This window comes from Vanacampus margaritifer, chromosome 1 (assembly GCF_051991255.1).
Source record: "Vanacampus margaritifer isolate UIUO_Vmar chromosome 1, RoL_Vmar_1.0, whole genome shotgun sequence".
Classification (NCBI taxonomy): Eukaryota; Metazoa; Chordata; class Actinopteri; order Syngnathiformes; family Syngnathidae; genus Vanacampus; species Vanacampus margaritifer.
The window spans coordinates 39,053,534-39,077,938 of NC_135432.1; the positions used below are offsets into that span (position 1 = coordinate 39,053,534).

Here is a 24,405-nt window from a genome sequence, read left to right on the forward strand (position 1 = left end):
AACAATGAAAAACAGCTGCCTCTGGGGTAAAACCTAGAGGAGATAAAACCTACAAATTGGCATTTACTCTATTTCTATATTCTATTGAGGCATCTTATGCATAAATGGTTTCAAAATAAAGGAGATAGGTTGATATCTACATGAAATTAATGCCTAGAAAATCCATTTCAGTGAAGCCATGAAGACAGATATTTTGAAAGTGAGACAGCTTGCCATCTAGTGAGCTATTAGGAAACCTTTTGTTGCACAACGAAGGTCTGCAGTGGCACTTTTGAGTAAAAAAAAAAAATATGAATGTGGATTAATTAGGGGATAAGCAATTAGTTGTTTCAAATATGCAGTACTTGCCTGGAGAGGGTTAACAAAAGTAATTAAACAGAAGTAACAGCCCAAAGGTAGGCTTAAAATCTTCAGAAGAAAATCGTGACATAAGCAACGATCATATAATAAATCTTACCTTTGTAACTAATATTGCCCGTCACCCTCAATTTTTTTCCAATTTATGTGCCTTTTTAAACATTTCCCCCTGGGGAATGTGTGTGCGTGTCTTAACTCTGTGTTTTCAGTTCAAAAGGACTCTTTGAGTTTCCCCCCAGCAGGGACTGGACTTTGTTTTATAACCCCCAGGAAACGCATATCACAGCTCCGACAGACCTGAAATCCTGTCTGATAAGCAGTCCCCACACCATCTTTTATAGTCTGGTCTATCCACAGAAATTAGCTATGTGTTTTTTTTTAAACAATGCCCCTGGGAAGTTATATGGTACAACATTGCCCTCCAGCGGTCGCTATCGGTTATCCTCAAGAATCCTGCTGCTCCTAATTAATCTGAAGTCTACATAATTCGGGACATACACGGACTCTATGTACAGTACTTGACTGACATCAAATAATTCCTGTTGTTTATCTTTGTACACAACCTGTATGTCTATCTCAAATTAATGATGTGTGTAATTTCTGTAGCCACCTAAGTTTAGCTAATTAGTAAGCTTAGCGGATTCAATAACTTTATGATCACGGTAATGTTTGAAATGTGTTCAGAATGATAAATGAAGCATCAATTCTGATCCAAAAATTATCAAATACTATCCCAAAAGCTTGGTCTCAGTCGAGCAAGTCTGCTTCATGCGCACAGACGGAGCGGAGCTACGGCCCGACGTGCGCCAGCAAAGGACCTGCCGCGGCCTCCACGCCGCGCGTGCACCTCGCCACCAACCGGAGACCTGGTGCAGCATTCCAGCATTTAACCAAGGATCGACGCTCGAGTCTCTCTCTCTCCCGTGCGACTGAACCAGTCCGTAAGTTGCGCCTGCATTGCAATCTGACCATATACCACTGGTGCAACGCTTTTATTCAAACATAAAATAATTGACAGGTCAAACGCTTCCATCTTTATCCCCCATCTACCTTTTTTCTTATCTTAGTTAGTTAGGTTGCAAGTTTTCTTTTTATCTTTGATTCACATTTTTATTCCATTTCATTAATAGGTTAGGCTGTGACTGATATATGTGTGTTTACTAAATAAATTTGTTGTCTTGAAATTCAATTTCTGCCGAATCATTTGTGTTTACTGAGTGGATTAGTAATTCTCTTACAAAAGCAAAGAACTCCATCATTAACTAAAGTAGCAACTTCAGATTATGAATACTTGATAATAGGATTTTTTTATTCTCACAGGTTTTCACAGTGAACTTCAGTTTTCCTTACATCGGTCAGTTCCAGTTCCTCGCCATCCTTGATGCTGGCCACAGTGGTGACGCCTTGCGAGCAAAAGTGGTAGTCGTATGGGTTCTTGGTCACCAGCAGCATGTCTAAAACATGAGAGACGTACACGTAATGTATAAAAAGTTGCAGAGAACATATTGTAACACATTATTAAGTAACCTATAGGAATGATTGTGAACATATTGCACACATTACATATTGAAATCCTACAGTCACTTAGAAACAATTTACACCATATTATATATTACGGGTGTGCCCAAAAAATTGATTCTCATAAGAATCACGATTCTCATTTTCTATGATTCAGAATCTATATAAAATGTCCTCATATCGATTTTATTTAAATTATTTTATCCTGTCTTGCCCTTGTTTGTATGTGCCTTTATTGGGAACGCTGTTTATGTTGTTCACGATTTGGCCACTTAGGCAGTGTGGTTCAGCACGTTCTGATACACTGTTAAGTTGTAGCCACATTAGCGAGCAATAGAAAATAATCACGATCAAGTTACTTTTAAAGTTGTTTTTTTGCAGCGTAGGAAGATCATATGCTGGTGAGTAATGTTCAGATGCTTCTCTGTATACATCCTGGCAGCATTTTGTTTTTTTGTTTTTTTATATATGAATAGCCGTTCTTTTGACTGATAAAAGTGCCACGAGACCTGAACATACAGTACATCACAATGATGATAGCAGCATCAAAATCTGAATTTACAGGAAACCCACACACACCGACTAATACCTCTTCTGGACATCAGGGGTCTATTTCACAAAGCATGTTCAACAAATATCAAGACTAACCCTGAACAGCAAGTTGACATACACTGAGAGAGGAATCTCTGCGTTTTCTGTTCCAGGACAGCTGATTTGAGGTAGTTATATCAATGCAATGTAGTTTCACCTGGCATGGCCACTACAGTAAAAAGTCCACTTCAATGGAGCCCTGATTCGTCGAGTCATCAAACCATACAACAAATCATGAAATGAAATGAATGAAAAGAATATCAAACAAAATGCAAAAAGGAAACAACAGGACATTTTACCAGAACACAAAAACAAAAAGTAGAACAAAAAAACGTCAAATCAGCCATAACAGACTACTGCAGAAGACACAACCACATCATTGGACTGGGACAATGGAGTCATCACAATTCAGAAACCGTTATGTTCAAGAGATGGATAAAGGAGGCCATTGAAATAAGAAGACGTGGAGAGAGGACCATCAACAGAGATTAAAGGGCTTACATGCTCCCACACACCTGGGACACCATCCTTCGCTGGGGAGATGGAGCTCAGTCCTGATTGAGTCGGGGAGCCTTACTTTTAAAAGGATACTTGACTCATTGAGACATTTTCAGGAGTAAAAAAGTTATTTTTATGTTTTGTCAAGAATTCATTTGAATACTTAATTATTTTTCATGTACAATTAATAGTTTTAAAAACACATTTTTTCACTTATGGTCGACTGAAGATGACATCACCCGTGCTGAGGAAATAGGTAACGACCAATCATGGCTCACCAGTTTTCTGGGTTTGTCAGCAAACTGAAACATGATTGGTCACTACCTGTTTCCTGAGCATGGGTGATGTCTTCCGTCGACAGCAAGTGGCAAAATGAGTTTTTAAAGGTATTAAAGCAGCAAAACAAAAGCGGTAGTGTTTATTTTTATTTTTATGAAGACCACATTTCCTATGAGGACTGGTGCACTGCGTCGTGAAATCGTCATCTCCCGGTAGTCTGAAGTTGGATTGAAATCCATTTCTGTTGGACTTTCAGTTTGGCCATGAATGGGTAAGACGTGAGTTACTGAGCTCTATGGTCGAAGTTCCTAAAAAATGCCGGTGGGGTGCCTGGTGGGCCTGCCGTGCCCCGTTCTACTGCGTCGGGCTTGGGGCGTGGGCCGTTTTGGGGTGGGGGGTGCTCCTGGGTTTGCTCTCCGGCCGGTGGCCCCTGCGGGGCCCAGGGGTTGTGCCTTGGCGCTGCCGCGGCCTGGGGGGCCCTGGGGGGTTGTGCTTGCTCTGTCCTGGCCGGGGTCGACGGCTACCCTCTTTGGTGGAGGTTTTCATGCATGCCAGATCCACCACACCAGCATCTACTGAAATTCAAACACAATCTGCTTCTTCCTCTGGTCGTTGAATCGGTGGAGGCTGATGTCTGTGGATCTCACTCTGCTTCATCTTTCCTTTCTTCCTTTCCTCAGTCTTTCCTTTGGTCTCTTGAGGTCTCCCTAATTTTTTGGAATTTAGATTTTTCTGGGGTTGGTGAAAGATTGTGGTTGGTAACCCGGGGGTAGTAAGTGATGTCTGGTCGGTGATAGATTTCACTTTTGTTTCTTTTTTTGATCCTTCCTTGGGTCTCCTGACAACTTCACGACACTAGCTGAATTCTGAAGTATTCGGTTTAGGTGAATGGTATGGGATTTTTAATAGGTTTAGGTGAATTAATGAGCACACTCTCACACACACGCACATAGGCACACCCACACCCACACATACTCACGCACATACAAAACAAAAAGAAAAATAAGAAAAAAGAGAGAGAGAGCAATGATGATGACATGTCGAATCGGTAAGATGACCGAATGAACAATACTCAGCTCTCTGTGCAAGCCCTTTTGCCTTTAAAAGATTTGTTTCAGATATCCTTCTCAGTAATGTTATTAATGGTGGAGTGGCATAACACCTAGCTTCAGTGTAGGTCGCATGGGTTCACTTTCCACTGAGTAACTGTGTGAATGAAAGTTTGAATGGTCGTGGATGGCTGGATGGATTCTCTGAGCAAATATGTTGTCGTCGTCGTCAATTCCGCTTATCCGGTCGGGTCGTGGGGGCAGCAGCTTTAACGGGGAAGCCCAGACTTCCCTCTCCCCAGCCACTTCACCCAGCTCCTTCGACGGGATCCCAAGGCGTTTCCAGGCCAGCCGAGAGACGTAGTCTCTCCAGCGTGTCCTGGGTCGTCCCCGGGGCCTCCCGCCGGTAGGACATGACCGGAACACCTCCCCAGGGAGGCGTCCAGGAGGCATCCGAACCAGATGCCCGAGCCACCTCAACTGGTTCCTCTCAACGTGGAGGAGTAGCGGATCGACGCTGAGTCCCTCCCGGATGACCGAGCTTCTCACCCTATCTCTAAGAGAGAGCCCGGCTACCCTGCGGAGGAAACTCATTTCGGCCGCTTGTATCCGGGATCTTGTTCTTTCGGTCACAACCCACAGCTCGTGACCATAGGTGAGGGCAGAAACGTAGATCGACCGGTAAATCAAAAGCTTTGCCTTTCGGCTTAGCTCCTTCTTCACCACAACTCCTCCACTTGGGGCAGGATCGCATCCCCGACCCGGAGAGAGCACTCCACCCTTTTCCGACTGAGGACCATGGTCTCGGATTTGGAGGTGCTGATCCTCATCCCAACCGCTTCACACTCGGCTGCGAACTGCTCCAGTGAGAGCTGGAGATCACGGCTTGAAGAAGCCAACAGCACCACATCATCTGCAAAAAGCAGAGATGCAATGTTGAGGCTACCAAACCGGACCCCCTCAACGCTTCGGCTACGCCTAGAAATTCTGTCCATAAAAGTTATGAACAGAATCGGTGACAAAGGGCAACCATGGCGGAGCCCAACCCTCAAAGGAAACAAATTCGTATTACTGCCGGCAATGCGGACCAAACTCTGACATCGGTCGTACAGGGACCGAATAGCCCGTATAGCAAATATGTTTTGTTTTTTACACAACATGTTCTAGAAAGCTTTTTTTGCAGCATGCTAAGTTTGCAGGGACAATATGAGTGTGTATTGTCCAGCCAGTGAGTGCGGCTACCTTGTAGTTCTGGCTTTTGATTGGACAGAATCTGGTAGAAGATGTGGTAGCCTCTCTCTCCTGGCTGCTGAAATACCACTCTGGACTTTTCCAGAAGGTCTGATGAGGATCCAAAAAGAGTCAAAGTCATTGAAATATATAGGATCCGAAACATTCACACGAAAGCAACATGATCAGTCCACATTCACGATAATAGCAGCAGAAGAAGTTGAAACGCCTTGTTCATCATGTATGTCAAATGTATGGGAGAGCATTTTGGCAACTTGGGGGAAATTAATCCTCAAATAATGATTTTTTTTTCTACCGCTTGTCTCGACACCATTCAGACATGTCAAGGAAGCTGAAACATACTCAACGTAAGATGCGGCATACACTAAGGTGAACATCAAAATAAAATTTACCAAATAATATATTGACAGCAATGCAAATAGCAGTAGACTTTTACTTTTAAATTGCCCCACATCGTGCCGTGATGGCAAGCTTGAATTCCCTTTTAGATGTTTAGGATTTCTTTATCGCAGTTTTGATTTACATTAATGTTGTGACCGACATTAACTCAACGCTATCCCAAACTCATATTCAATTGCTAATTTAGGATGCTTAAGAGACTGCTAATTAATTAAGCCGTCATTGTACGATACGGCAGAAGTCTCCGACGTAAGTGGCTACTGGCTAGCCAGCTAGCTGTTAGCATTACCAACGAGTGCCTGGCTGGTAACTGGAAATGGGTTTGGCAGCTGGTACCTGGCTTACTTTAAAGGGACAGTAATGTATAAAATTGACTTTTTGGAGCTTTTAGCCATGTTAGAATGCTAATTTCTCACCAAAAACATCACCGAAGTGGTGTTTTCCTCCATTCCTCATTCTGCTCTCCAAACACCAGCCCCTCTCAACCTGACAAAACAAGCGGGTATTCACTCTGTAGGCGCTTTTCCATTACCCTCAGTTTTGTGCAAAAGGCAAGTTGCGCATAAGCAGGCCGGTAATGGAAACACGTGATTTTCGAAAAAACTCTCAAATATCGCAAAAAGGTTTTTACACTCTCATGAGGTGGTTTTTGAGACGTGTCGAAGTATTTCGCAAAAGTGTAATGGAAACTTTTTGCGCATTCATGTCACTCCCGCCCAGCACGGAGGAAAGGAAGTAGGAAGTACGGGGCCACTTGCTTTCGTGTCGGAGCTGCTTCCAGAGGGGATAACAAAGTCTTTTTAAGCACAAAGCGATTCAGCTATGGAGTCAATATGCCGCCGTTCAATGCATGTCCCATATCGTTGCATGATAAATGGCCGTTGCCACGGGCAAGGAGGAAACGATTTACATACGGCACACCTCGTCATTGAAATCCATCCGTCCGTACCATAACAGGAGTTATAAGCGCGTGCACACACAACACCAACACCAAATGCCCGTACCCGCCCGATGAGGGGAAGGAGATGTTTTAAGTAATATTAGGAACTCTGGGCGTCTGTATTCCGTAAACATCATGAGTGGAACTGCGAGGTCCCGCGAGACGGGACATTACGAGAATTGTGCCTCAGAAGCAAAACGCTCTTCAATGGAAAGTCGAAATTGTACTTTATTGAAATACAATATTGCTTTTATTTTTGAATTTTTTTTAATGGAATCGTGGATTTTATGAACCGTTCCATCCCTAATATAAATAATACTGATTCTATTTCATTTTGAAACATTTTAAAATTTTGATGAAAAAAATCAAATATTCAGTTTCAACAAATACAAAATATGTATTTGAATCTTTCCTTGTCACATAAGAATATTTCAAAGAGTCACAAAGTGAACTTACAAATGTCGATATCAGCCGATGCCAACCTTCCTGTCGGCCCAAAGTGAATTCTGATGAATTTCCCCTGTGGACAATGGACAACACAGACTCACTACAACAAATAAACCAGCAGCTTCATTAGGGAAGCCCAGACTCTCTCCCCAGCCACATCATCCAACTTTTTCGGGGGAATCCCAAGGCATTCTCAGTCCAGCCAGGCAATACAGTCTTTCCAGCGGGTCATCTCCTAGGGCCTCACTAGGGAGGTATTCTAACTCAAGCACCTCATCTGGCATCAACATGGAAGTTAAGCAGCTCAACTCTGACTGAATTGTAAACAGGGAGCTAGTAGTATTGCTTTGACACCTTTGCAATGTTATAAATATGTTAGCCTTGTGTCTTGATTGGTTTTCCACATCTGATAATGATTTGATGGCTGTAGTTTTCAACATCCTACTGTAAAAGGGGGCCAGATCTTAGCAAAAGGTGTCAGTTGCTCATCAGTGGTCATAATAAGGGGAACTTTCTAGTCAGTGGCGGTGGTCGCACTCACAAAGCGGGAGGAGTTGTCATTGCGAATGGTTTTGGCGTTTCCAAAGGCCTCCATGGCAGGATTGGCTTCGATGATCTGGTCCTCCAACGATCCCTGAGAACACACAAACGGATGTGATGATCACAGTGTCATAGATAGCGTCACAATGTTGTAACACGGATCACATGCTCATCAGACATTTTGGAATGAATGGAAGACAACATACTCCTTTCTTCACTGTTTCACCAAGAGCGGTGATGATGGCGAAGTACTGGATCACTCGCTTTGTGTTGACAGTTTTTCCTGCACCCGACTCGCCGCTAATGACAGCAACAACAACAAAACGATGACAAGAGGAACACTGAGAAAAATCCATTATCTTTATGATACATTTTCCCAACTTCAAAACTGGAAAAACATGCAAAACATTCTCCACAATTTCCTCGTATCTCTCTTGTAGAATCTGATGCAAACATCTAGAAAGCTCACTTGCTCCATTTTAAAGAATTGCTTCAATTGGTCTTCGTTAACATTTAAGTTGTGTTAGTTGTTGACAATAGGACATTTGTACCATGACCTGACTTGTACTTCCGGGTGGCAATAGCCAACGAGTTCTCTGATGGCGTCACTAGTAAACTATTTTACGGCATTTGACAAAGGCAGAGCAATTGAGCAAAGGGTAAATTAGTTGATTGGTTATTATAGCCCCCCTGCGATTGGCTGGCGATCAGTTCAGGGTGTACCCCTCTCTCGCAGGATGGATGGATGGATGTTTATAGTAGGGATGTCCTGATCCGATCACTTGATCAGAAATGGGCCTAATCACGTGGTTCCTGACTCGATCGGAATCGGACGTTGTCTCTCAATCAGGACTCGGATAAATATATGAGGTTATTTTTTTTATAACTTTTTTATTAGATCTGGAGTTGCGCGGTGGCACAGAGTGAGACTTCATTTTTCCACACAGTGTGCGGCATGGAGTCACTTTGCTACAGTGACACTATGTGCATGATGTCATCAAGCGGCGGGGCTAAGCAAGGAAATAGTGCCATGAAATTTGGAAGTAGATGATAATAAATTATCATCTTTAACGTGTAAAGCGGAGACGGTGCAACTTGCACTATGTGTAAAGTGAGCATTTCGTGTGGCGAAATGGATATAAAGTAGATGCGTTGCACGCTTTCTGCTGCTGTGCTGCACTTTGCATCCGGGCAGCCACATCGAAACATGATACACACTTGATACTATGGCTGTGCTTCGAGTCCACCCCGCGGATCCGGCTGCGGGCGTGTTTCCTTTTCTGCCCACGGATGCAGCTGAGGCGCCCGCCGGGACTCAGCAGTAGCGTCGGAGGTACCCCAGCGCCCAGCCTAGCTTAGCCTAGCCTAGCGCGAATCAGCAGGATCTGACGTCCTTTGCGGGGTTGATAAATCCTAAATCCTCCCGAAGAGAACCTCAGCATCTTCATCTCTCCCACCTCCAGCTCTGCCTCCTGTCTTTTCTTCAGTGGCACTGTCTCGAGACCAAACAACATTGCTGGTCTCACCACAGTTTATAAACCTTTCCTTTCATTTTAGCCGAAACTCTTCTGTCACACATCACACCTGACACTTTTCTCCACTCGTTCCAGCCTGCCTGCACACGGTTCTTCACTTTTTTTCCACTCTCTCCATTGCTCTGGACTGTTGTACCTAAATACTTAAACTCCTTCACCTTCTTGGTCTCTTCTCCCTGTCATCTCACTCTTCCACTTGGGTTCCTCCCATTCACACACAGATACTCCATCTGGCTACGGCTAACCTTCATTCCCCTCCTTTCCAGGGCAAACCTCCACGCCTCTAGTTTCTCCTCCACCTGTTCCCTGCTCTCACTACAGATCACAATGTCATCAGCAAACATCATAGTCCATGGAGATTCCTGTCTAACCTCGTCTGTCATCCTGTCCATTACCATAGCGAACAAGAAGGTGCTCAGAGCTGATCCCTGATGTAGTCCCACCTCCACTTTGAACTCCTCCGTCACACCTACAGCACACCTCACCACTGTCTTACAGTCCTCATACATGTCCTGCACCACTTGAACATACTTCTCTGCCACTCCAAACATCCTCATACAAAACCACAGTTCCTCTCTGGGCACCCTGCCATAAGCTTTCTCCAGCTCTACAAAGACACAATGCAGCTCCTTCTGTAGTTCTCTATCAACATCCTCAAAGCAAATACTGCATCTGTGTTACTCTTTTTTGGCATGAAACCATACTGCTGCTCACAAATGTTGACCTCTGCTCTCAGTCTAGCTTCAACTACTCTTTCCCATAGCTTCATTGTGTGGCTCATCAGTTTTATTTCTCTGTAGTTGCCACAACTCTGCTCGTCTCCCTTGTTCTTAAAAATGGACACCAACACACCGAGTGCCTTTTCTTCATTTTCTTCAATGCCCTTCTCACTTCATTCTTACTAATCTTTGCTACTTCTTGGTCCACAACAGTCACATCTTCTACTCTTCTTTCTCTCTTTTATTTTCCTCATTCATCAACTCTTCAAAGTACTCTTTCCATCTTCCCATCACACTATTGCCATCTGTCAACACACCATCCCTTTCCTTTATTACCCTAACCTGCGGCACGTCCTTCCCATCTCTGTCTCTTTGCCTTGCCAACCTGTATAGATAAGAGTCTCCCTCCTTACTGTCAACCTAGCATACAAGTCATTGTAAGCCCCTTGTTTGCCCTTTGCCACTTCTACTTTCACCTTACGCTGCACTTCCCTGTACTCCTGTCTACTTTCTTCAGGCCTCTCAGTGTCCCACTTCTTCTTAGCTAATGTCTTTCTCTGGATCCACTTACGCACCTCCTCATTCCACCACCAAGTCTCCTTATCTCCTTTCATTCCAGATGACATACTGGGCAGAACAAAACAGTTGACCCTGGAGGATTGTTTTTTGGCTAAAAAACAACAACAACAAAACATCCTCATCGGCGCATCAAAGCATGACAGCGGCGATCGAGTTGCTGCACGTCAAGGAATGACCACTGGATGCTGCGGCAGTGCTGGAGTCAGATCAGCTCCCCCCAAAATTTTATGTGCAATAAACTGATATTTTGTTATCTAAAGCCCTTTTTTGAAATGCTGTTTTATATCGGGAAAACATTATTTAGATAGTGGAGCTGTCACAAAAGAAACAAATTAAAGTTGTGCTTGAAATGTTTTGTTTTACCAAAGGCTCTTTTTCTACGTTTTCTTGTCAGGAATTGGAATTTTGACCAAACTTAGCTATAGCCTATAGGAGGATCCTGTGTGACGTATTGCTTATGTTTCGCGCGTTGCATCACGGCAAACTGTGTGGCAAGAAATGTGTTCTACACGTTGTTTGATGGTTTTGCACATTTGGAGGAGGATAAAGAGAAGCAGATGGTTCATTCTTGTTGTGCCATCAATTGTACGGCCCGTCCTGGGCCCAATAAAAATATTTTTTTATCGCATTCCCACCGAAAAATCAAAGAAATGGCTGCGCCGGTAAGTACTTGTGACTACAGACGCTCCCCTACTTACGAACATTCGAGTTACGAACAACGGTACATACGAACATGTCTGCGCGTACAGTATGTCGAAAAATGTTCGGAAAGAGATGCTGTAAGTTAGATTTTGTATGCGCGCCTTTTTCCGAGTAGTGCTTCTTTCCGCCGCTAATACCGACGCTTGGCGCTGTGAGAGCTCACCCAGCATTGGAGGCTCAGCAACGTGTCGAGGAGGAAGAGGAAGAAACGCCTGTCCCCATGAAGGAGGAAGTAACTTTTAAAGCGCATTCCAGCGATGACGAAGACCCTCTCATGATATAAAATCCTCCTCTTCCTCCTCCTCCATCATCTCCTTAAGCATCGAGTACATCTTCCAAAAGTAAGTTAAACTTCATTTTATTTATCTTATTACGTACATGTACATACTGTGTGTGTCTCTCGCTCTCTCTCTCTAACATACTGTACATAGTACAGTACAGTACTGTACGTATTCTCTCCATTTTATTAAATGTTTTTTTCAGTACAAACCTTAAACATACTTATATAAACCTTTAATATACTTATATAGGCTTTAAACATAAATTATAATACAATATATAGCACTGAAGCAACTTACGAACGAATTCACCTTACGAACGATCGTCCAGAACGTAACTCGTTCGTAAGTTGGGGAGCGTCTGTATATATTTGTTATTTGAAGAGGATTTATAGAAATAATAAATCGGTTTTGTGCATTATAAAATCCGCTGAGTCATATTGTTTTGCGGTCTTATTCAGGTGTTCCAAAGCGCGATCGACTTGTTCCTTGTCTTGAAATGGGCTATCCTGGATCCGTAAATTAATAGGCTAAAGAAAAAGCCGTCAAGCGTTACGAACGAAGGATCAAAAGGCAACGAGTAGCAGAATTGTATTATGGATTCCAATAAATGAGAAAAATATATTTTTGTGCCTAGTTTTTCACTTGAGTGTTGTTGACATTTAACATTTTCAATTTATATTTTTACTGTTTTTGAATTTACTTATAGGTATATAGATGCCATATAACTATCCATCCATCCATCCATTTTCTTGACCGCTTCTTCCTCACAAGGGTCGCGGGGGTGCTGGAGCCTATCCCAGCTGGCTTTGGGCAGTAGGCGGGGTACACCCTGAACTGGTTGCCAGCCAATCGCAGGGCACACAGAGACGAACAACCATACTCACAATCACACCTATGGACAATTTGGAGTGTTCAATTAACCTGCCATGCATGTCTTTGGAATGTGGGAGGAAGCCGGAGTACCCGGTGAAAACCCACGCAAGCACGGGGAGAACATGCAAACTCCACCCAGGAAGGCCGAAGCCCGGACTCGATCTCACGTCCTCTGCACTGGGAGGCGGACGTGCTAACCAGTCAGCCACCGTGCTGCCGCCATATAACTATGTGTAGTTAAATGAATAACACTGTGATAATGATTTTGTGAAATATATTGGAACCTCTCACTCCCTGCCAGCTCTTGAGATAAGAATGTGTATGTTTTAAAAGTTGTCAAGTTCTCATGTCATTAGTCATTTGGTCGTAAAAACTGAAGGTCCAAAGGTCAAAGCCTGTCTACATCATTTCTCCGAGGCTGGTGGGGAGCTGAGATAATCGTATCAGTATCATCATTTCTGCTTATTAAGAACACTAATTCTTTGTCAAGTCTAAGGGGGGGAGAATCTTTTGTACTAGTATAAAGCGACTGTGTGTTTCCATATTCGACACACTGTAAGCTTAACATCACCTTTCGAATGTAAGCTTTTTTCCTGTGTCTTAAGAGCTCTTAATAAAATCCTTGCAAGGGAAACTTTTTCATGAGATCTCAATTCTGATTTATTTGAACACGCAAAAGATTACACTTAATAAAGTAATCAAATAATGCCTTCAGTGTCCACATATTGTTTATCTTATCCGAATAAATATTGCATTCTGCATCTGTGTTTTGATACCTGCCGACCTCACTTGTGTACGCAGTAGCTATAGTTGTTAAGTCCTATCCTGACAGCTGCATTAAAGGTGCTACAATGCTAGTAAGCTAATACTACGTAACATGACTGCATGTTTGTCCAAGACTGGATTTGAAAAGAAGAATTGTTTAAGCTGTGATATTTAGTTGTTAATGAGAGACCAGATTCCATTGAAATTCTCACATCACAAGACAAGTGTCACTGTACTGAAGTCACTGTATTTCCAAAAATAAATAAAGAATAAGGTGTGCTGCTTGTTGACATTATTCCCCTATGGAACTAATGATTGTTGAGTGTGATGGGGGGATGCTTTTGGAGTGACGTACTTCCACAAACTTAACTGTAATGCGATAGACCCGCCTTCCCTTTGGCACCACAAAGAACACTTCAATGAAGAATAATTACCTAGATTTGCACAGGACTTTGTATTAAATAAGAGTAAATGTCCCCAAAGCAGATGTGTGGCCAGGAAACAGGTGAGCCGGACTAAATTTTTTCATCATCCCACGTCTCATATGGGCCTTCAATAGTTTCATTTTTGTCGCCAATACATACATTAAGCTTCTCCGTAAACCTCCTCCACCCTTCGGCCATTAAAGTGCTTAACTAGCTGCAATTTCGCCTGCTAACTTTCTTCATATACGCTGTGTCTATACAGCCAGTTTTCTGCCACTCAACCATTGCGCATGCGCTAAAAAATTTCAACAAAGGATCCTCCTATTCTAACACTGATAGCTAAAGAACGGAAAGAAGATAGAAATTCACTTTTTGTCAAATTTTTCTTGTGTTAGGCTCCATGTTTATTTAACAATAGAACACAATATTCTGTGGGGTTTGCAAGATCAGTCAAAAATCAGTATAACTACTGGTATTGAAGGGTTTGCTCCAATGAAAATAGCTGAGATTAAATTAGTTAATATAAAGGCCGAGATAAACCAATCCGATGTCGGCCAAATGTGACCGACACCTACCCCCTGAAATATGGTCATATCCTCTTTATGTGGGACTTTAATATTCATGTGTGCTGTCCTCAAAAACCATAAGGTTGAGTTGAGTACCGTTTATCCGCGTTCGTCTCTTCCTCTTCTTGCCCCGTGCGCTAATTCACTTAGCTAACAGCCAATCACAGTGATCAAATGCCTCGACGCCATATCAAATTTGCTGGTAACGTCAGATTGGTGTATCTAGGCCTTAACATTTATCCGTCTTTAAAGTGTGAACCCTAACCCCTAGTAAGACGTTTTGTTGAATATTTCCATAAAAAATTTATGTTTAAACATCGATTCAGCCACATATTGAATCGATACAAGAATTGCATGCTGTAATATCGCAATATATTGCAGAATCTATTTTTTTAACACCCATAATGCGTACGTTTCATGAAGGTGTGTAATTGATATAAATAAGTCAGTGGAATAATCTTCTCGGCCAAAAAAGTGTACAGCAGCGCACCATTTCTGACTTAAGCACCCGGGAGAATATGCCCCTAGATAAAGAAAAATCTCCTATCAAGAGGAATAACCCTTTAATTGCATTGTTGTTATACAGTATAATAGCACCCTCCAAAAATCAACAGATGCTATCTTACATCCAGGCTTGGGTAGTAATGAAATACATGAACCTTCGTTACTGTCATGTTTAGATTCTGTTTTCCTTGTGTGTCTTCCTTGTCTTGTTAAGTGTGATCCTGCCCTTCCTCGTGTTATCCAATCAGTGCCCTCAGACACTTGTGTCTTGCCCAGGTGTGTCGTTAGTGTTTGTGTGTTTAGTCTGCTGTCTCCCCTCTGTCTGTGTGGGTTCATTGTTTTTCCCCATGTCATGCTGTCCGTTTTTTGCCTCGTCTTTTCCCCATGTCATGCTGCTCGTTTTCCCTTGTTGTTCCCCCCCATGTTTTGGTTGTAGTTTAGACTTCCTCCCTTTTGGAGCGCTTTTAGTTTAACTTTGAACACCTTTTGTAGTAATTAAAATCCCTTTTTTTGAACCTCTGCCTCCTCGCCCTGTCTTCCCGCATTTGGGTCCCCAAGCCCAAAAAAGTTAAACTAAAAGCTAGAGATGGGACGTTTGCCCCGATGAAACCTCCGTGATCACGTGCTGATGACGTATGCGGCTTTATGCGCGCTAATGAGATACCGGAAATTACGTAACTGACAAACCTTTTGGCGCGGTGTCAGGCGCACAATTCCCTCATGTAGATATTTGCTTCACTTTATGTTCACCTGGAAAAGTTAGTTATTCGGTATGTTTTGAAGACATTTAACATTTTCTATGCATATTTTTACTGTTTATAAATCTACTTATAGTATATAGATGCCATATAACTGTGATAATGTTTGTGTGAAATATATTGGACATATAACTGTGTATTGTAATGAATAACACTTTTCACTCCCTTCCAGCTGATGAGATAGGAATGCACATGGGAGGCATGTTCTCAAGTTCTCAGGGTGATAACACTGTGGGTCTGAGGGAGTCTAGGTCGCATGGTAGTACCTGTCTAATCATATATTTCCGGCTTTGGACGAAACTGGAGTAAACATGTCAGTAAATCACTTGTCTGTCTATTATAATTGCTAACCCTTTGTCCAGCCTCAGAGGAGGAGTATGCTTTTTTCATCTATAAAGCGACTGTGTGTTTTCATATGGACACACTCGAGGCTTAACATCACCTTTGAATGTAAGCATGTCTTGTGTCTTTTAGGAGCTCCTAAAATAAATCTTTTGCAAAAGAAGCTTCTTCATCAGATCTCATCTGCAATTATTTCGAACACGCAAAGATTACATTTAATATAGTAATCAAATAATACCTTCAGTTTCCAACAAAAGTACTCCCACAATGATGCATTTAAAGTTTCCAATCATGCATTATTTTTTAAATCGTGTGTAGAAGATACAGGCTTGACCCAAGTATTTTCCACCGAGTTGCTATAAGCGCTTCTCCAAGACCCTCAGTCACATCTCCCAAAGACTGATGTTGAAATACTTGTCATCTGGCTTCACAGCGCACTTGTGTCATATCCAAATCATGTTTATAAAAATCGAATGAGTAACAGGACATCACATTGAACCATAGTACTGGTACAGTGTCAAAATATTGCAACACTTCCATGTGTACCTGATGATCATTAGACAGACACAAATGTAAGACTGAATGTACTGGTGTTATGTCGGAATATAAATCAATCAGGCGAATCACTTTGAAGATTATAGCTGCTATGACTCCAGCTGACCACCAGATGTCACCAGTATGATCTATCTTATGGGGCTTTGAAACTTTGACTCCTTTTCCAAATCAATCAGCCGAAAGCCTCAAAAGCTTCACAAGGCTTCATTGTAACATCTCTACTAAAAGCGCTCCAAAAGGGAGGAAGTCTAAACTACAACCAAAACATGGGGGGAACAACAAGGCAAAACAAGCAGCATGACATGGGGAAAAGACGAGGCAAAAAACGGGCAGCATGACATGGGGAAAAACAATGAACCCACACAGACAGAGGGGAGACAGCAGACTAAACACACAAACACTAACGACACAACAAGACACACCTGGGCAAGACACACCTGGGCAAGACACAAGTGGCTGAGGGCACTGATTGGATAACACAAGGAAGGGCAGGATCACACTTAACAAAACAAGGAAGACACACAAGGAAAACAGAATCTAAACATGACAGTTACATATTCAGGATACAACAAATGTATTCTATTACAGTTACAGAAAAAGAACACAAAGTAATTTATTAAAAATAAGGATTATTTTGTAGGATTACATTTTTATAGGGCTGGGTTTAAAAAAAAAGAAAAGAATAATCGATATCAAATCAATTTTACTTTTCAAGCCTGATATCCATTCAACTATGAATCGCTTATTTCAATATCTCTTTTTCACATAAATTCATACAAAAATAGAATTTCAAAGGCCATTTTTTTTGTGCTACTTTTTTCTTGAAATTTATTTTATATTGTATTCTCTTTGTTCCATGTTACTCATAACAACAAATTTGTTATGGAAAAAGCAAAGCTAATTTCCCTCGGTCAGTTGGTTTGTCCGTCCGTCCATCCAGCCATAGCACAGTGAACAAGCACATCTGCCTCACAGTTCCGAGGTTTTGAATTTGATTTCTGGGCGCTTCCGGAAGCTAATCCACAAATAATTAAAAGTATTTACGTCACCTTACTTTAATATAATGGGTTTAACTACATTTTTTAACAGGTAACTAACTAATAAGTGTACAGTATTGAAATAAATTTTTAACATATTCCTCTAAACCCTGGTACCACCATAGTTTGGATGAGTGAACTGTCGGTCAAAAAGAAAACGTTACATGATGTTACCTGTGTTGCGAAGGTAGCGGATATTGATTTTTCGCCAGGGTTCGTTCAAGGTCGCAAACTAGCAAAACGATTGCCACTCAGTGTGATACGGGCTTAGCGGTTACGACTAGCAGCTTTCTTTGTTTATTAATACCAAGTTATAGCTGTTTTGTATGCATTTATTATTCAAATTAAGTATTAGATTTAATTTAAATGAGTACTTTATAAAATTTTGGAGCATATCGATACGGCACCTTGAGTGATAACCATAGGATATTTGTCATTAGTGATTAATATGGCTAGTTGAAAAAAGAAAGCCCTAATGGGCGATGAGTGAAGACTTACGTGATGAGCATCGACTGATTCTCACGATCTGTAGAAAAAGTGCAGAGTGTAACGATCAGCTCTTCAAGCTTTTTATCCATTAATGAGGTCAGCTTCCCCCCTGGTTGTTTATGCATGAGGTAAACTATTGTCAAGGAGTCGTTACTTATCAGTCACTACAAATTCTATTCCAAACAAACACTATTCAAAAACTATTTTCTTTCTTGTCCTCCATATGCATGTCTTGATGTCAACATTACCAAATAGTCAAGACAGCGGATGCCTAAAAAGCCCATTTTTTTTAATGCAAGTACAGTATATACTGCACATTAAACTGTACATGAGTCTTCATGTGAGTGTTACACATCATTGACAACAGTGGGAAACTATCCAAAAGTTGTTTTCTTCCATATGCATGAGTCAAAGTTCCATATCAGTCACAACACGGAACAGCTTATTCAAAAGCTATTTTCTCCTATAAGCATCTGTCAAAAACATCTGTTTGAAGCATTCCACGGGTGAGTAGGTTAAGGAAACAGGTGAGGTGCGATTCACCACTTTGTAAACAACCATGTGATCAAATATTCCAACAGTTTCAGAACATTGGCCCTCATTCACAAACAAATGTGTAGGAATGTTTGCACTCTGCGTACAAGTTGGGCATATACGCAAAATCACCATCGGATTCACGATATGTGCGTACCAGCATGTTTTTTTCACATGACTGTGTGTATGTTGATGATTCAGAATTCATTCTAAACTAGGCAAAGTACAATTTCTGGTGAAATTGCGTGGGAATGCTGAACACTGAATGCTAATAAAAGCTGAATGCATGTGGAATGCTTGTGAGATACTTATAAAGTAAAGCGAAAGATAATTTAATGTGAAAATTAGTATATTATTAATTATTAATTAGAGTTGTATGATAAATTTAAAAAAAGAAAACTTGAACTGCAACCAGTCAAAGATGGGATTTGAACCTTTGCTCCTTGTTTACTGGTACACATGCTGCCGCACTGGCCACTGAGGCACAGCAGACTTGCTGAAATCAGGGAAGCGTTGTGTAATGGTATTGAAGGATGTCTTGCTGAATGCCAGCGTGAATGTGTCATTGATCATTAAATTAAACATAATATGTGTTAAACGAAGGATAATGAAAGATAAATTGTGTGAAAATTACAAATTCTCAATTGTAGATAAATGATTAAATGAAAGCAAAAACTAAAAGATTTGAACTGCAACAAGTGGAAGGAGGGAATCGAATCCTCAGGTCCTGTTTACTCGTCCATGCGCTGCTGCACTATCCACTGAGCTACAGCTGACTTGCTCTCATTGTTGAAGTGTTGTGCAATGGTATTGAAGGATGTCTTGCTGAATGAATGTGCCATTGAACATTAAAGTAAATGCATTAAATGGTGGTGAATAATAAATGTTAACTTGCTAATTTTGTGAACTGTTGCACCACTAGTACAGGTTGATAATTGCGATTCACTCAAAGACACAATATACACACAATCTACACAATATCAATCTGGGATCGCTCCACTGATTTGCTCAGGAAAGGCAGGACACATTCTGTAGATTACTATGAGCTGATTGGATGATGCACCAACTTGTGCATGCCTACCAAACTTTGGTTTTGACCAATCACGGCAACTAATGTGAATGTCGTCGTTGGTGTAGGGGGGGGGGAAAGCACAAACATCTTTACCAGCTAAAAATGCACGCAGCACCTCTCGCTGTTCTTCTTCAAAAAGGAAACTGTGAGTAATTCTGCAAGAACAGAATTAATTGCAGCATTTGTCCACCATTGTCGCCATGTTTGGTTCATTGTTTGTTTCCAAGTAACGGCTTCGGGCTTCCTGATTTCGTCACAACTTCATAGCCTGCCCTAAACAACACCTGATTGGTCCAACCAAAAAAAGGTCGGTTTGCGAACAAATCAGTGGTAACAGTACAAGATGGATTCTCGGGTTTTGTGACAAATACCGTGAGAATTCAGCTTGCTGGCAAGGTTACCACTAGTACAGAGGTGGGCAATCTCGGTCCTCGAGGGCCGGAGTCCTGCAGGTTTTGTAGGTTTCTCACTTCCAACACAAGCTGATTCCAATCAACAGGATCGTTATCAGGTTTATGCAGAGCTTGCTGATGAGCTGATCATATATCAGCTGTGTTGGAGAAGGGCAACACGCAAAACCTGCAGGACTGCGGCCCTCGATGCCCACCTCTGCACTAGTAGCTTACCTCCATGGGTCGAGAAAGCAGCCAACCAGGGACGACATTATATTTAATAGGCAATGGTTTTTAGATGTTGCGCTTGCATATTCAGGATAATTTTGGTATATATTATTTTTTTATATATGCCAACGTATGCATTTTATGACCACTGTTGATTTGTTGTTGTGTTTGAAATAAAAGCAATAAAAAAAATTTGGCTATAAAATAAATGTTGTGAAACATGAGTAGCTCGCTGCAGTTTTGCTTTTCTAAAAGTAGCTTGTGGTGGAAAAAAGGGTGGAGACTCCTGACTTAGCATAATCGCACTGGATATACAGTATTTGCAATTTCTACAGTCAGAGATGGGATTTGAACCCACTACCACTTGGCTACTGGACTATGCACTTTACTGGACCATGCACTTTACCAAGTGCTCCACTGAGCAGTATCAGACACCTGGTAACGATGATATGTATAGAACATATGTATAGAAGTGGGCGTGGAAGGTGACTTAGAAAAAGTTCAATGTCTGTCCCATTGAAAATGAATGGGGAAAATTTTATATTAAACATTATATTGTGTGAAAACTGTAAGTATTGTGGAATCATACAACATTTTCCCAAGATGGCTGAATTTTTTAAGCAAATTTGAACGGTGTATCATCAAAAGAGTCAGAGAATCTGGAGCAATCTCTGCATGTAAGTAGCAAGGCCAAAAAACATCATTGAATGCCTGTGACCTTTGATCCTGGGACTGCATTAAAAACCAGCATCATTGTGTAAAGCAGGGATCACCAATCTTTTTGAAGTTGAGAGCTACTTCTTGGCTGCAGATTCATGTGAAGGGCTACCAGTGTGATATACACTTCTGAAATAAATCTGTTATATTTTATTATTAGAGCTGGAGAAAAAAATTGCTTAAGTCGACCAAAAATAAAATGGTTGGCACAAAAAATTCCGCTATCAAACAAGGGTCAGGACAATTACCCGAGCAATCAATGGACTAATTGAAAAGATAATCATTAAAAAAGGATTAATTAGTGACAGCTCTAGTTATCAATGCTTGGCATTCTTTTATTTGAAGACTGTGATCATATTAATTATTTCTAACAATAATTAGGAAACAGACAAATAATAATAAAAAACACTATTCTGATAAATCTCAGCCATTGATTGCATTTCCAAATGATCACTTCTACAACAATCCCAGAAAATCACACTGGCCCATCAATGTGAGGTATTTTTGGAATAGGCCCATGGGCTACTCATGTTGCCCTCGGGCACCACGTTGGTGACCCCTGGTAAAGGATGTGTTGACAAATGAGCTCAGAAGCACTTCAGAAAAATATTGTCAGTTAACACAGCCCCCTTATATAGATTTTTTTCCATCGAAGTAACTTGCAGCTTCTTGCGACCCACCAGGCTTCCCGTTCTGTCACCTGTTGGTCTTTTTTTTCATGTTTCTTGGATGGGTTGTGACTGTTTAAGTGATTTTTGTTTCTCTGTACCTCTGTGCTGCGACAATAAATTTCAATTCAATTCAATTTGTCGCTACCTGTACAAATGCAAGATAGCTGAGCTATCACTCAGTCTTGAAAAAGTCACAAATTTGGATGACATTTACTTCTTTAGTAAGTGTATGTAAATCATGGATGGAGGTGGAGGAGGGCGCCATATACAATCTTGCCTCAGGGTGCCACATTGGGGAGGGTCAGCCCTAAATCTTTGTATTCTGCTTTTACGTCATTGGATGGATGAAATTGGGGTTTAAATCGTTATCAACTGTGGTGACTGTAATGAATCTTTGACTCAATCATCATGGAAGAAAACATATTTTAACAGGCTTTCCACTGTAATGAGCACAAAGATGCCCGAAAGGCTTCTGAATGGATGCTGTGAAAAAGGTGACAACTCACTCTGCAGCATGTCACAGTAGGAGTTGTCGGCAATGGCGTAGATGTGTGGCGGCACTTCGGTGCGGCGGCGTCCCTTGTAAGTCACCACCACTTGGTCTGAGTAGACCGGCAGCCATTTGTAAGGATTGATAGTCACACAGAACAAGCCAGAGTAGGTCTGACACAGACACACAGACACATCAGCACTGTGATTATTATGCTCATGATGATTATGTTTACATTATTATTGTCATCTTACATAGATCATCCACATGCTGTATCTGCGCCTCAGGTTGAAGAGCACAGAGGCCTCGTTGAGATGCGTCAACATGGCAATGTCCTCCATCATGTCAAACTTTGGGGGGTTGGTAGGTTGCAGGTTGTCCTCCTTGACAATGACAAACTGAAAAAAAGAAAGACATAGAATAACTGTTAATCATGCTGATAACCAATTTTACTCAGAAAAACCCTGCTTTTTAAAAAGCAACAATATTTTAAGATATTTCAAGCATTAAACCAGGCTAAGACAATATGGGACCCTTATAGTGAAAAATGAGGGTTGGTGAAATCAATTATGTCATGAATAGTTAGGTTAAAAATGAAAGTACATGTTCACAGATTACTTAGATCTTCTAACTATACTGTTGGCAAGCATAACCATGCTCTTCAATTGTGTATCGACTTATTACCCTTTGTACAACAGAATAAGTTACGGCTCCCTGCAAATATATCAGATTTGTGTTCAACTACACAAACCCAGATTTCACACATTTGTTACTAAACGAAGACAATATCATTATTTCAGGACTCTAGCTACTTGTGCATACTTTTTCGACACATGAACTAGGACATATTTTAGACCTTATTCTTGCTTATGGTCTCGGGTGTCACATTTAAAAAATCTTTGGCAATGCAATTTCTGATCATATGGCTATGCTCTTTGATGGCATTGTTCCTATGTTGCAGTTAAATCTAGCGCAACTAAGTACAACTGTCTAATTTTTAAATCTGTCACCATCGGTTGGTTCATTGAGACTTTTGATTAGCTTTACATTTACATTTACAACTCAGCTCTTTGCTCCGCTCATTCTGCCGTACTATATTGGATTCAGTTGCTCCATTGCGAATAGAACTTTTACTGTAAACGTTGCTTGAAACATGTACCATACGTTAACCCATTTTGACCGGGAGCGCATGGCGTTTCCCCCACATGCAGCAGAACCCCTCCACCCCCAAAGCCAGGAAAGCGGACACGTCATCCCGCCCTGCCCCAGCCGATGAAATGCATTAAAACACACACGGGGAGGCGACACGGGCCTCACAGCACCCCCCGGAATTCCACTCAAGCCCTCTTTGCATACACAGACCCGCGGGAGCAAAAACATCAAATGACAGTGACAGACGGCGCGCTGAGCCGTCAACCGACTGGCTAGAAGCCCCCTCACCGCCATCCATCCCCACAACTGCCGCGAATCACCGCCAGCCATAAACGACCTAACAAAACTCCACGAAATGTCACGAGGCCCACGCCACCCCCGCGTCGTGCACACTTAGATGCACCCCATCGGCCAAGAGTCCAAGAACTAAACAAAACACATCCGCCCTCCCGGCCCCAAAGTCAGAAACGCGGCAATGTGCCCCCGGCCAAAATTGGTTAAAGGAAACACAAGAAACATGAACAAGCATCTCCAGCATCATCAACCTGATGTACACAGATTCTTTGTATTATTATTATTATTATTATTATTATTATTAATTTGTATACATATTTTATACAACTGTATAGTGTTAAAACTGTCATTGCACAATGCCATTTTTGCTGACAAAATAAGATATGATATAATATGGAAGTCACGCTTACTCCACTACCCCAATAGATCTGTGCTTTACGAGAAAAGTGTACATACATAATTCAAGTCACCCGCTGTAAACATAATGCTAGCCCGATGCTAGCCGACCCAAACTCGTGTGTAAAACCATAGTTCTTGAGTTAAGAAAATTAAATGACAATGCTACCATGTTGTCGTGGCTCAAAGCTTAAAAAAAGACCACGGTCAGAATCTGAGGTGGATTCGCAGGCTGATACAGCACAGACGTAAAAAATCATGCTCATGCTGAAGCAAGAAGTGAAGTTGGCTCCATACTTTTCACATTATTTTCTTCCTCTACAGCAAGAATACCATTGTAAATGCCACAATAGTGTGGCATATGGTTGTACCAATAAGTATGAAATTAGTGTGAGAGAAGCTCTAAATGCAGATCTCATCAGTAAGAATATGAATATAAATGTACATGTGTAAATTAGGG

At 41.6% G+C, this 24,405-nt stretch overlaps 1 protein-coding gene across 1 annotated transcript in view; it reads right to left on the reverse strand.

Moving 5' to 3' along the window:
• LOC144043858 (myosin-7-like) overlaps positions 1-23,549 on the reverse strand; it is a 100,527-nt gene extending 76,978 nt beyond the window's left edge. Inside the window, exons 1-9 of the mRNA XM_077557937.1 lie at positions 23,466-23,549; positions 22,358-22,501; positions 22,120-22,276; positions 18,009-18,036; positions 8,076-8,169; positions 7,871-7,963; positions 7,339-7,402; positions 5,535-5,633; positions 1,708-1,811 (exon numbers count right to left, since the gene is read on the reverse strand). Coding sequence (XP_077414063.1) covers positions 1,708-1,811; positions 5,535-5,633; positions 7,339-7,402; positions 7,871-7,963; positions 8,076-8,169; positions 18,009-18,036; positions 22,120-22,276; positions 22,358-22,501; positions 23,466-23,549 — 867 coding nt within the window. The remainder of the gene's footprint in view (positions 1-1,707; positions 1,812-5,534; positions 5,634-7,338; positions 7,403-7,870; positions 7,964-8,075; positions 8,170-18,008; positions 18,037-22,119; positions 22,277-22,357; positions 22,502-23,465) is intronic.
• Between the last annotated feature and the right edge of the window lie 856 nt (positions 23,550-24,405).